General features: G+C 36.7%; 1 protein-coding gene across 16 annotated transcripts; it reads left to right on the top strand.

Moving 5' to 3' along the window:
• Positions 1-563: 563 nt before the first annotated feature.
• LOC127379198 (uncharacterized) lies at positions 564-12,723 on the top strand. 16 transcript variants are annotated; one of them, XM_051428520.1, is made up of 5 exons: positions 564-1,158; positions 3,799-3,929; positions 6,567-6,623; positions 6,712-6,830; positions 9,046-9,100. In XM_051428520.1, the coding sequence occupies exons 1-5, from the start codon at positions 1,056-1,058 to the stop codon at positions 9,095-9,097; spliced, it is 462 nt and encodes a 153-aa protein (XP_051284480.1). In that variant the 5' UTR covers positions 564-1,055; the 3' UTR covers positions 9,098-9,100. The 16 variants fall into 16 exon arrangements, with proteins under 16 accessions (XP_051284480.1, XP_051284463.1, XP_051284465.1 ...); XM_051428505.1 differs by lacking the exons at positions 6,567-6,623; positions 6,712-6,830; positions 9,046-9,100 and adding exons at positions 4,148-4,201; positions 4,352-4,553; positions 12,264-12,723 and having other exon boundaries at positions 1,041-1,158; XM_051428506.1 differs by lacking the exons at positions 3,799-3,929; positions 6,567-6,623; positions 6,712-6,830; positions 9,046-9,100 and adding exons at positions 1,288-1,418; positions 4,148-4,201; positions 4,352-4,553; positions 7,427-7,884 and having other exon boundaries at positions 1,041-1,158.
• The last annotated feature ends 1,045 nt before the right edge of the window (positions 12,724-13,768 follow it).

The raw sequence follows: 13,768 nt of genomic DNA on the forward strand, positions 1-13,768 counted from the left end.
ATGAAACTCAAGAGACGAACAGAAGAAGTAGAATTGCAAGCGAGTGGAGACAAGGTAAAACCTGTGTGCACAAACAGCTATGCAGTGGTTGAGGTAACACCTGGAGCATATAAAGCATGTTGAGGTGTGTCATTTTATATTTCTTTTCTTCATCACCTCTAGCTCTTCCCTTTACCCAGCAGGTAAGATCAGAAACTGTAACTCACTATAAGATGGTTTATACTGTAGACCTGTAGTTCGTGCTGTACCAGGTGAGCTACCATGTACCCCATCATTTCCTAAGTTTAATAGATTGAGTTTGAATGAAGCTCAGCTGTAGTTCAATCAGGGAGACCTTCTCATTGTAACCCCCTCCACTCCATTCACCTCCGATCCATCACATCCAGTGTCCAGATTGAGCTCACCAGAAGTCCACTCTTCATCACATCCAGATCTTGAGCATTCTCTTCATTCCTTCACCACCACCAGTGTCTAGACTCCATCAGGGGGTTTCCTATAATAATCACAGCTTCACCAACACCTTTAAATACCATGACATCATAATCGGATCTAAAAGACTTTTCACATTTCTCATCTTCATTGTGCAAATATCAAAGAAATATATTTGTTCATTCAAAAAATGTAGTCTCTCCTGATTCTGGTATTTATTGTGTTTCCTTGTTGAGCTCACAAACTGTACAGTATGGTGCTTCTCAGTATAGTGTTGGACAGTTTGAATCATACTTTTTGTACACTTTGTATTGGATTGCTGTCTGCCTCAGTGTGCATCAAGTAGAGGCAAAGTGAAAGCACATGTACACACATTCTTACAACTGCATGACATAAAAACACAATGACAGAGTGTAACAGACGAATTTTTCTTTTACTGTGCTTTTTGTTTTGCTTTCAATGCAACAACAGCAAACTTGTTCTATTGTATTGTAGGATATGTGGAATAACCTGTCCTACATTCTTATGAACAATCATTAAACACACACACACACACACACACACACACACACACACACACACACACACACACACACATATGCACGCACATACTCACGCACTCATAGATGAGTTATATACTCGGAGTATATAAAGCTTTTTTTGGCACGTCACCTCATCATTTCTTCCTTCTTCACCTGTACAGCAGCTCTCCTTCCATTCACCCAGCAGGTAAGATCAGAAACTGTAACTCACTATGAGATGGTTTATACTGTAGACCTTTTAATATTACACTTCACAGTTTAAAAAATGTCCTTTTCAGTTCCTCATTGATCCTTTAATATCATTTTTATTTCACAGCGATGGCAGCAGCAGCTTTGTCCAGAAGCAGAGGAGTGGCTGATGTCAATACCACCAGAGGCCTGTTCTTCATCTTCTCCCTGCTGTGTCTGGTTTGCCTCGCAAGTTCATTCATTGACAAGGACCAACTGGTAAATATATTTTTGCTCCATTATGTTGTGATATTGCATCTATTGTACCTAAGTTACTACCTTAAATTTCTCTTTGTTTGTGCAACCTCATTTCAAAATGATTTTAGAGTCACTGTTGACAGGGATGTGAAATGTGTTGATATACCAACAACTTTTGATTCATACATTACTACTGATGTGCAGCCATTACAATTTAGGGAGTGGAAACAACGGTTTTGACTATATTTTGACTATGTTTTTGTTTTCTTTTGCTGCTTTATTTTCACAATTTCCTTCAAAACATAAGCATGAGCAGTTAAATAATGATAATGATTGAAATATTGTACATGAAATACAGCATATGTGGGCAACTCCAATAAATTTGGTACCTGGGAATTATTGTCTGTCTGTTGTCTGTTCTTTCTTTACAATCCTAAAATACGAGGCCCAAAGTTCTGATATCAATATATTCTCTGTAGAGGTAATGCCAGGCTGGTAAGTTATCCTCTCTGTTGCTTATAACAAAGACCATTTTTACAAGAAACATTTTTACAAGATCATACCTGTAAGAGCCAAAGTCATCATAACATACTGCCAGAAACTACTTGGTTAGGGTTAGGCAACAAAACTACTACCCACCCCAACTGTTCTGCAGAGTGCAGCAAGGCTATCAAAAGTAGTTTACTTGAGCTTACTAAGCTGATAAATTAGCATAGAGCTCATGCTTAATCCCAAATCTGTCAAATGCCACAGAAAATGATTACACAGACACAATCACATAAATGACGAAATGTTTTTACCTGAAAATCGTCTTCACCGATGTGTGTTGGTGATGATCACTGTGCCTTCAGCGGTGGCGCTTTCCTCGGCACCTGTAACGTTAGCTAAATGATGTAAAATGTGTCAATGTTAATAGAGGTTTTCCTCCGACAGTGGGAAACAGTTTAATACTTTATTTGCCTCTTCATCAGTCATTAAAAATGAAAATTAACTTATCAAACAGACTTTTCACAATTTACACAGTTCTTATGATAAATTCGGCACCATGTTTCACAAACCTCAAACATTAACGTTATGTTAAGTTACACTGAAGTTTATTTAACTTAACATTAGTTCACAGAAGAGCTGGTAAAGTTAAAATCCAGCCGAAATTAAAACTCTTTCTTTATGAGTCATACAAAGTCATACGTTATGATTTATAAGTAATCTGTTAAATTGAGCATTATGTTAGCGGAGTCTGGAAAGTAGCCGGCAGGCACTGAACTCCGAGTGTGTATTTTCGGAGCAACGGACCTTCGGAGCAGTGGAAGCAGTGGACAATGTGCTTTCGGTCCATGAGGACATTTTTTTAACTATTGTATTGTAACGTTAGTTGTAACTAATGCATGTTACGCTAGCTAGCTTTAGCTTTAGCTGAATTAGCTAACGTTAATATTTGCTAAAACAAAACGGTACAGACTGAATCTTTCTAACAGTTAACGTCAGATTCAAAACACGGCTTCGCTAAAATAATGGGTAATTACAGTCAATAACACAAATAAAACATTGTTCTTGATTTCAGTTTAATTACCAAACTTATTTTCTTCTTCTAATATTTATTACATTTTAGCTTCTAAAGAGACACAAATACAAAAATGTCCTCCCAACTTTGATGTTTTGAAACTTAGATACACTGCCTGTTGTTGGTATATTCACACACACACACACACACACACACACACACGTCATAGTATTGGGTCAGGATTTCATAGATTGTGTATAAGAAAGTGGATCTATCAGTGTATTAAACAACTGACTATTAATTGCTTCTCATGAAGTGAAAGGAAGTTTTATCACTCTCATACTGTGTAATATCCTTTACTGCCACCTGAAGGTTTCTGCAGACAGAAGATTTCAACGATTAAACCTTCTGCCCTCTGGCCACAGTCCTCAGCTGTCAGACATTAAAGAATGAGCAAAAACGTATCATGTTGATGACTATATTTACATAATTTGCTGTCTATCACAGTGTTACAGATTTGTTCAAATGTGTCAGGATAAATTAGGTATGTACCTACACTAAGTGATGTTGGAGAATTAGTAGAAAGTAAAAATAGTGTTTCTGTGAAAATGAAACTCAAGAGACAAACGGAAGTAGTAGAGTTGCAAGCGAGTGGAGATGAGGTAAAAGCTGTGCACACACAGCTATGCAGTGGTTGAGGTAACACCCGGAGTATATAAAGCATGTTGAGGTCTCATCTCAGCTATCCTTCCGTTTACCCAGCAGGTAAGATCAGAAACTGTAACTCACTATCAGATGATTTATACTGTAGACCTTTTAATATTACAGTTCACAACTTAAGTTAGTTTAAGTTAAGTTGCAGTTCTTCATTGATCCTTTCATATAATTTTTATTTCACAGCGATGGCAGCAGCAGCTTTGTCCAGAAGCAGAGGAGTGGCTGGTGTCACAGCCACCAGAGGCCTGCTCTTCATCTTCTCCCTACTGTATTTGGTTTGTCTCGCAAGTTCATTCATTGACAAGGACCAACTGGTAAATGTATTTTTGCTTAACTTCCCTTTGCCATAGAAAAAAATTATTCACATTTATCCACAGCCATTATGAGTCCTCATGAACACATTTACTGTTGAAATTCTCTGACACACTTTTACCTGCAGTTGTATGCATTAATATCTTCTATATTGGAGCTGCTGTCAGGCTCACATGTCCCTAAATGTTACTACATGTTGATTCTCACCCTGGATTTACAGGAAAAGCAAAAGGAAGATCTCCAGAAAGCAGAACAGAAACTGGAAAGTTTGAAGGTGAGTCAGTCAGTTTCTATGTTGCTCACTTTAGTGATGGAATATTCAGGATGAGAGAAACTCATTCACAAGTGAATTCATATAAGAGACACAACATAATGTAAGAAAATAACAAACTGAGTGGTTCTATATGTGTTTTTTCCCCATTAGGAAAAGTACAAATTAGAAATGGCTTCCAGTTTAGAGCTCATAGATGAATATATGGGCTACCTGGACCCAATGATAGCATTAGTGAAGGAAACCACAGGAACATCACCTGATGACTTTCCACCAGTGGATGGACTTCTGCAGAGCGTCAAGGCCTACATGGAGAAAACCAAGAGTTACGTGGAAGACAAAAAAGTGAAGTTAGGTGCAGAACTAGAGAACCTTGAAAAGGATCTCGAAAAAAAGAAGAAATTAATCAAATTCCTTGAGGAGCAGCTTGGTGAATTGTAACATCCATGTCAATTAGTGCCTCTATCTCTGATATTGCATCTATTGTATTCATAATTCATACATTTACAAAAATGTGTTTTTTGTTTTCTTTTGCTGGTTTATTTTCACAATTTCCTTCAAAACATAAGCATGAGCAGTTAAATAACAATAATGATTCACAGCATATGTGGGCAACTCCAATAAATTCAGTACCTGCGAATTGTTGTCTGTCTGTTGTCTGTTCTTTCTTTATAATCCTAAAAGACGAGGCCCAGAGTTCTGATATAAATATTTTCTCTGTAGAGGTAATGCCAGGCTGGTAAGTTATCCTCTCTGTTGCTTATAACAAAGACCATTTTTACTCACACTGAAAGAATTCAAGCATATTATTGAGAGAGAGCAGCTCTTTGAATTAGGATCAATGCTGCCATCTATATCTGATATTGCATCTATTGCATCTGTTATGTTTATCTTACATAGTGTGCAGCTTCATTTGAATGTCTCTATGGACTGGCTTTGAAATCAGTCACTATTGACAGCAATGTGAAATATAGCAAAAACTTTTTATTCAAACATTTACAAAAGTTCTGATGTGTAATTACAATTATGGAAGTGGAAACAATGGTTGTGCAACATTTTCCTGGTTTATTTTCACAGTAAAAAAAAGTTTTTTATTCATTGTCTGCTCTCTTTAGAATGCGTCACTGTTCACAGGGATGTGAAATGTGTTGATATACCAACAACTTTGAATTTATGAGTATACAAAAGTACTGTTGTTTACAATTATAACTTGGGAAGTGGAAAAAATGGCTATGCAAAATGACATACAGTTACATTTTAAATCTGTTTTTGTTTTGTTTTGCTGGTTTATTCTCAAAGTACAATAATTAAATTCAGCTATTAAAATCCAGCATACTGTATGTGGGTAATGGTGCGGTTAATTAATGATAATGATTCAAATATTGTACATGAAATCCAGCATATGTTGGCAACTCCAATAAATTCGGTACCTGGAAATTATTGTCTGTCTGTTGTCTGTTCTTTCTTTACAATCCTAAAAGACGAGGCCCAGAGTTCTGATATAAATATATTCTCTGTAGACGTAATGCCAGGCTGGTAAACTGCTGTTGTGTTGCAAAAATGCAGCAAAACTGCCCTTTATTTACTATGTTTATATGGGCCTAGCTTTAATGAAGATCGTTCCCAACAACAGAATCTTGAAGTCTTTCTCTGTTGTTAATCAGAATAAATATTCGGTACTCTACTAAACTATAGATTTAATCCCAAATCCCTACTGACAGTTTCTCCTGAAGTGAAAGAAAAAGGTAGAGGACAGGCAGGGAGACTTCAGTACTGAAATGTCCTGCACATATTCACATTCTTATAAACAATCATACACCTACAGGAACAGATGCATGCAGGTGAGTGGTGCAGTGGGTGAGGTGACACCAGGTATATCTGGAAATAATACAAATATTTCTTGACATAAGTGTCTTTTATCAGAAAAGAACAACTGATCATTTCTAATGAAAAGAAAGTGAGCATGTTATCTGAGGAAGATCAACAGTTTCATCACTTTCTGTGACTCCTATATATTGTGTAATATCACACACACACACACACACACACACACACACTCAAAGGTTAGTTATGCAGTGAGGGAGGCGACACCTGGAGTATATAAAGCCTGTTTTTGGTGTGTCATCTCATCATTTCTTCCTTCTTCACCTGTACAAGTTCATTCATTGACGAGGACCAACTGGTAAATATATATTTTTGCTTAACTTCCCTTTACCATAGAAAAAAATATTCACACATTTACTGTTGAAATTCTCTGACACACTTTTACCTGCAGTTGTATGCATTAATATCTTCTATATTGGAGCTGCTGTCAGGCTCACATGTCCCTAAATGTTACTACATGTTGATTCTCACCCTGGATTTGCAGGAAAGGCAAAAGGAAAATGTCCAGAAAGCAGAACAACAAATTCTAAAAAGTTTGAAGGTGAGTCAGTCAGTTTCTCTGTTGCTCACTTTAGTGATGGAATACTCAGGATGAGAGAAACTCATTTACAAGTGAATTCATATAATAGACACAACATAATGTAAGAATGGAGTGGCTGGTGTCACAGCCACCAGAGGCCTGTTCTTCATCTTCTCCCTGCTGTATTTGGTTTGCCTTGCAAGTTCATTCATTGACGAGGACCAAGTGGTAAATATATATTTTTGCTTAACTTCCCTTTACCATAGAAAAAAATTATTCACACATTTACTGTTGAAATTCTCTGACACACTTTTACCTGCAGTTGTATGCATTAATATCTTCTATATTGGAGCTGCTGTCAGGCTCACATGTCCCTAAATGTTACTACATGTTGATTCTCACCCTGGATTTGCAGGAAAGGCAAAAGGAAAATGTCCAGAAAGCAGAACAACAAATTCTAAAAAGTTTGAAGGTGAGTCAGTCAGTTTCTATGTTGCTCACTTTAGTGATGGAATACTCAGGATGAGAGAAACTCATTTACAAGTAAATTCATATAATAGACACAACATAATGTAACAAAATAGCAAACTGAGTTGGTTCTATGTGTTTTCTTCCCCATTTGTAACAGTACAAATCAGAAATGGCCTCCAGTTTAGAGCTCATAAATGAATATATGGGCTACCTGGACCCAATGATAGCATTAGTGAAGAAAACTACAGGAACATCACCTGATGACTTTCCACCAGTGGATGGACTTCTGCAGAGTGTCAAGGCCGTCATGGAGAAAACCAAGAGTTACATGGAAGACAACAATGTGAAGTTAGGTGCAGAACTAAAGAACATGGAGAAGGATCTCGAAAAAAATAAGAAATATATAAATTTCCTTGAGGAGCTTCAAGCTGAACTGTAGCATCCATGTCAATTAGTGCCTCTATTTCTGATATTGCATCTATTGTACCTAAGTTACTACCTTAAATTTCTCTTTGTTTGTGCAACCTCATTTCAAAATGATTTTAGAGTCACTGTTGACAGGGATGTGAAATGTGTTGATATACCAACAACTTTTTTTCATACATTACTACTGATGTGCAGCCATTACAATTTAGGGAGTGGAAACAATGGTTTTGACTATATTTTGACTATGTTTTTGTTTTCTTTTGCTGCTTTATTTTCACAATTTCCTTCAAAACATAAGCATGAGCAGTTAAATAACAATAATGATTCAAATATTGTACATGAAATCAAGCATATGTGGATATCTAATAAATTCAGTACCTTGGAATTATTGTCTGTCTGTTGTCTGTTCTTTCTTTACAATCCTAAAAGATGAGGCCCAGAGTTCTGATATAAATATTTTCTCTGTAGAGGTAATGCCAGGCTGGTAAGTTATCCTCTCTGTTGCTTATAACAAAGACCATTTTTACTCACACTGAAAGAATTCAAGCATATTATTGAAAGAGAGCAGCTCTTTGAATTAGGATCAATGCTGACGTGTTTGTAGTAATCATACATACATTGTGTGATGATGGTTTGTGGGATCAAACACTGAAGAATTGTGTCCAGATAAGATTTAACTTAATGTCCAGTGATCCAGTTATAACCATAAGCATTATTTCTACTGTTTATGTATTTTTACAAACATCTACTTTTACTGTTTTTAAAGAATTAATTTGTTTATCTAGCCAATGATGCAATAAAAAAAAAAAAAAATAAAATAGATAAATTGTGTGTACCTACACTAAGTGATGTTGGAGAATTAGTAGAAAGTAAAAATAGTGTTTCTGTGAAAATGAAACTCAAGAGACAAACGGAAGTAGTAGAGTTGCAAGCGAGTGGAGATGAGGTAAAAGCTGTGCACACACAGCTATGCAGTGGGTGAGCTGACACCCGGAGTATATAAAGCATGTTGAGGTCTCATCTCAGCTATCCTTCCGTTTACCCAGCAGGTAAGATCAGAAACTGTAACTCACTATCAGATGATTTATACTGTAGACCTTTTAATATTACAGTTCACAACTTAAGTTAGTTTAAGTTAAGTTGCGATTCCTCATTGATCCTATATATTCATATAATTTTTATTTCACAGCGATGGCAGCGGCAGCTTTGTCCAGAAGCAGAGGAGTGGCTGGTGTCACAGCCACCAGAGGCCTGCTCTTCATCTTCTCCCTACTGTGTCTGGTTTGCCTCGCAAGTTCATTCATTGACAAGGACACACTGGTAAATATGTTGTTGCTTAACTTCCCTTTGCCATAGAAAACATTTATTCACATTTATTTGCAAGTCCACAGCCATTATGAGTCATCTCAAACACATTTACTGTTGAAATTCTCTGACACACTTTTACCTGCAGTTGTATGCATTAATATCTTCTATATTGGAGCTGCTGTCAGGCTCACATGTCCCTAAATGTTACTACATGTTGATTCTCACCCTGGATTTGCAGGAAAAGCAAAAGGAAGATCTCCAGAAAGCAGAACAACAACTGGAAAGTTTGAAGGTGAGTCAGTCAGTTTCTATGTTGCTCACTTTAGTGATGGAATACTCAGGATGAGAGAAACTCATTCACAAGTGAATTCATATAAGAGACACAACATAATGTAACAAAATAGCAAACTGAGTGGTTCTATGTGTTTTTTCCCCATTAGGAACAGTACAAATTAGAAATGGCCTCCAGTTTAGAGCTCATAGATGAATATATGGGCTACCTGGACCCAATGATGGCATTAGTGAAGAAAACTACAGGAACATCACCTGATGACTTTCCACCAATGGATGCACTTCTGCAGAGCGTCAAGGCCTACATGGAGAAAACCAAGAGTTACGTGGAAGACAAAAAAGTGAAGTTAGGTGCAAAACTAGAGAACATTGAAAAGGATCTTGAAAAAAAAAAAGAAATTAATCAAATTCCTTGAGGAGCAGCTTGGTGAATTATAACTTCCATGTCAATTAGTGCCTCTATCTCTGATATTGCATCTATTGTACCTAAGTTACTACCTTAAATTTCTCTTTGTTTGTGCAACCTCATTTCAAAATGATTTTAGAGTCACTGTTGACAGGGATGTGAAATGTGTTGATATACCAACAATTATTTCATACATTACTACTGATGTGCAGCCATTACAATTTAGGGAGTGGAAACAATGGTTTTGACTATATTTTGACTATGTTTTTGTTTTCTTTTGCTGCTTTATTTTCACAATTTCCTTCAAAACATAAGCATGAGCAGTTAAATAACAATAATGATTCAAATATTGTACATGAAATCAAGCATATGTGGATATCTAATAAACTCAGTACCTTGGAATTATTGTCTGTCTGTTGTCTGTTCTTTCTTTACAATCCTAAAAGATGAGGCCCAGAGTTCTGATATAAATATTTTCTCTGTAGAGGTAATGCCAGGCTGGTAAGTTATCCTCTCTGTTGCTTATAACAAAGACCATTTTTACTCACACTGAAAGAATTCAAGCATATTATTGAGAGAGAGCAGCTCTTTGAATTAGGATCAATGCTGACGTGTTTGTAGTAATCATACAAACATTATGTGATGATGGTTTGTGGGATCAAACACTGAAGAATTGTGTCCAGATGAGATTTAACTTCATGTCCAGTGATCCAGTTATAACCATAAGCATTATTTCTACTGTTTATGTATTTTATAAAACATGCACGTGTAGTTTTTTTTAAAGAATGAATTTGTTTATTTAGCCAATGATGCAACAGTATATACAAGATAATAGGTACTGTAGCCTCATGTACAGAGGCTCAGCTGCTGTGAATTCACTGCAGCAGGTGGAGTTACAGGGTTTAAACAATAAAATAAGATGATTGATTTCTACCAAGATCTTGATTTCAGTTTAATTACCAAACTTATTTTCTCTAACTTCTAATATTTATTACATTTTAGCTTCTACAGAGACACAAATACAAAAACTTCCTCCCAACTTTGATGTTTTGAAACTTAGATACACTGCCTGTTGTTGGTATATTCATGGTAAAACTGGCAGAGAACCAGTGTTCTGTGGTTTCACAGGAAGTGAAAGTGAATTACCGACATGAAGGAATATGCACGTGCATCACACACTGTGTTTGTTCACAGCACCTTATGAAATGCAAAAAAACGATTCTGAGAGTTCTTTCTCACATTTTGTTGCCATTTATTGTCCTGCTAGCTCTGTCTCTCCTGCAGGACAGAGGGCAGGGCTTAGCTCCACACACACACACACACGTCACAGTATTGGGTCAGGATTTCATAGATTGTGTACAAGAAAGTGGATCTATCAGTGTATTAAACAAATGACTATTAATTGCGTCTCATGAAGTGAAAGGAAGTTTTATCACTCTCATACTGTGTAATATCCTTTAATGCCACCTGAAGGTTTCTGCAGACAGAAGATTTCAACGATTAAACCTTCTGCCCTCTGGCCACAGTCCTCAGCTGTCAGACATTAAAGAATGAGCAAAAACGTATCATGTTGATGACTATATTTACATAATTTGCTGTCTATCACAGTGTTACAGATTTGTTCAAATGTGTCAGGATAAATTAGGTATGTACCTACACTAAGTGATGTTGGAGAATTAGTAGAAAGTAAAAATAGTGTTTCTGTGAAAATGAAACTCAAGAGACAAACGGAAGTAGTAGATTTGCAAGCGAGTGGAGATGAGGTAAAAGCTGTGCACACACAGCTATGCAGTGGGTGAGCTGACACCCGGAGTATATAAAGCATGTTGAGGTCTCATCTCAGCTATCCTTCCGTTTACCCAGCAGGTAAGATCAGAAACTGTAACTCATTATCAGATGATTTATACTGTAGACCTTTTAATATTACAGTTCACAACTTAAGTTAGTTTAAGTTAAGTTGCAATTCCTCATTGATGCTTTCATATAATTTTTATTTCACAGCGATGGCAGCAGCAGCTTTGTCCAGAAGCAGAGGAGTGGCTGGTGTCACAGCCACCAGAGGCCTGTTCTTCATCTTCTCCCTACTGTGTCTGGTTTGCCTCGCAAGTTCATTCATTGACGAGGACCAACTGGTAAATATATTTTTGCTTAACTTCCCTTTGCCATAGAAAACATTTATTCACATTTATTTGCAAGTCCACAGCCATTATGAGTCATCACAAACACATTTACTGTTGAAATTCTCTGACACACTTTTACCTGCAGTTGTATGCATTAATATCTTCTATATTGGAGCTGCTGTCAGGCTCACATGTCCCTAAATGTTACTACATGTTGATTCTCACCCTGGATTTGCAGGAAAAGCTAAAGGAAAATGTCCAGAAAGCAGAACAACAACTGGAAAGTTTGAAGGTGAGTCAGTCAGTTTCTATGTTGCTCACTTTAGTGATGGAATACTCAGGATGAGAGAAACTCATTCACAAGTGAATTCATATAAGAGACACAACATAATGTAACAAAATAGCAAACTGAGTTATGTGTGTTTTTTCCCCATTAGGAAAAGTACAAATTAGAAATGGCCTCCAGTTTAGAGCTCATAAATGAATATATGGGCTACCTGGACCCAATGATAGCATTAGTGAAGAAAGCTACTGGAACATCACCTGATGACTTTCCACCAGTGGATGCACTTCTGCAGAGCGTCAAGGCCAACATGGAGAAAACCAAGAGTTACGTGGAAGACCAAAAAGTGAAGTTAGGTGCAGAACTAGAGAACCTTGAAAAGGATCTTGAAAAACAAAAGAAATTAATCAAATTCCTTGAGGAGCAGCAGGGTGAATTGTAACTTCCATGTCAATTAGTGCCTCTATCTCTGATATTGCATCTATTGTACCTAAGTTACTACCTTAAATTTCTCTTTGTTTGTGCAACCTCATTTCAAAATGATTTTAGAGTCACTGTTGACAGGGATGTGAAATGTGTTGATATACCAACAACTTTTTTCATACATTACTACTGATGTGCAGCCATTACAATTTAGGGAGTGCAAACAATGGTTTTGACTATATTTTGACTATGTTTTTGTTTTCTTTTGCTGCTTTATTTTCACAATTTCCTTCAAAACATAAGCATGAGCAGTTAAATAACGATAATGATTCAAATATTGCACATGAAATCCAGCATATGTGGGCAACGCCCAATAAATTTGGTACCTGGGAATTATTGTCTGTCTGTTGTCTGTTCTTTCTTTACAATCCTAAAAGACGAGGCCCAGAGTTCTGATATCGATATATTCTCTGTAGAGGTAATGCCAGGCTGGTAAGTTATCCTCTCTGTTGCTTATAACAAAGACCATTTTTACTCACGCTGCCGGAATTCAAGCAGCTCCTCTTATCAGGAGGAGTTTTTTGTGGAAATCATACATACATTGGTTTTTGGGATCTGATGGTGAAGAATTAAATGTAACATAAGGTTAGAAGACCAAAGCTATCTCTTTAGTTGTGGATGTGTGGTTCACTGAAATCATTAAATGCATTTTTATTTCATTAGAAATGGCTCTCATAGTGGTTGGTGTCCTATTTCATTTTATGTACCCTATTCAATGGCCTTAAAAAGTGAGCGTGAATTCAGTTTCTTGTTCTGTTGCTTTCACTTCTTTTGCATTGGATTGTAAAGATCTTCTGTCTTTAAAGGTGGTTAATGATATTCTCCTATGTCCCTCACAGCTGCCTCTGTTGTGAAAGAAATATATCTGATGTTGATGTGGGTAACTGGAGAAATGGACAGGAGGTTGATTGATTGAATGTCCAGTTCTAACCATAAGAATTATGCCTACTGTTTATGTATTTCACAACCAGGCATATGTGTACCATTTTTTCTGAATGCTTTTATATTTGCTACTAAAGGTGCACTAAAAGGTGTTCAGTTTAACAGACAACATATTTTCTCAAATGTTTAAGATTTATTTTCTGTAGCTAAAGAGCCTCAAATACAGAAATGTCCTCCCAACTTACCACTGGGTTTTTGAAACATATAGATGCACTGCATGTTGTATTCAAAACTACCACAGAATGAGTGGCACATCCGTTCAAAGGAAGTGAAGGTTCATCACACTTCATCACACACATCTGCCAGATGAAACAACATCACATTTTGCAGACATTCATGGTGGGTGCTGCTGCTGTGCTATTCATGAGTAAATTATCACAATGCCTCTTATAAATCAGAGACTGCAGAAGAAACACACAAACCATTCCTGTTGCAT

The sequence above is a fragment of the Dicentrarchus labrax genome, unplaced genomic scaffold (genome assembly GCF_905237075.1).
Source record: "Dicentrarchus labrax unplaced genomic scaffold, dlabrax2021, whole genome shotgun sequence".
In the NCBI taxonomy this organism is placed as follows: domain Eukaryota; kingdom Metazoa; phylum Chordata; class Actinopteri; family Moronidae; genus Dicentrarchus; species Dicentrarchus labrax.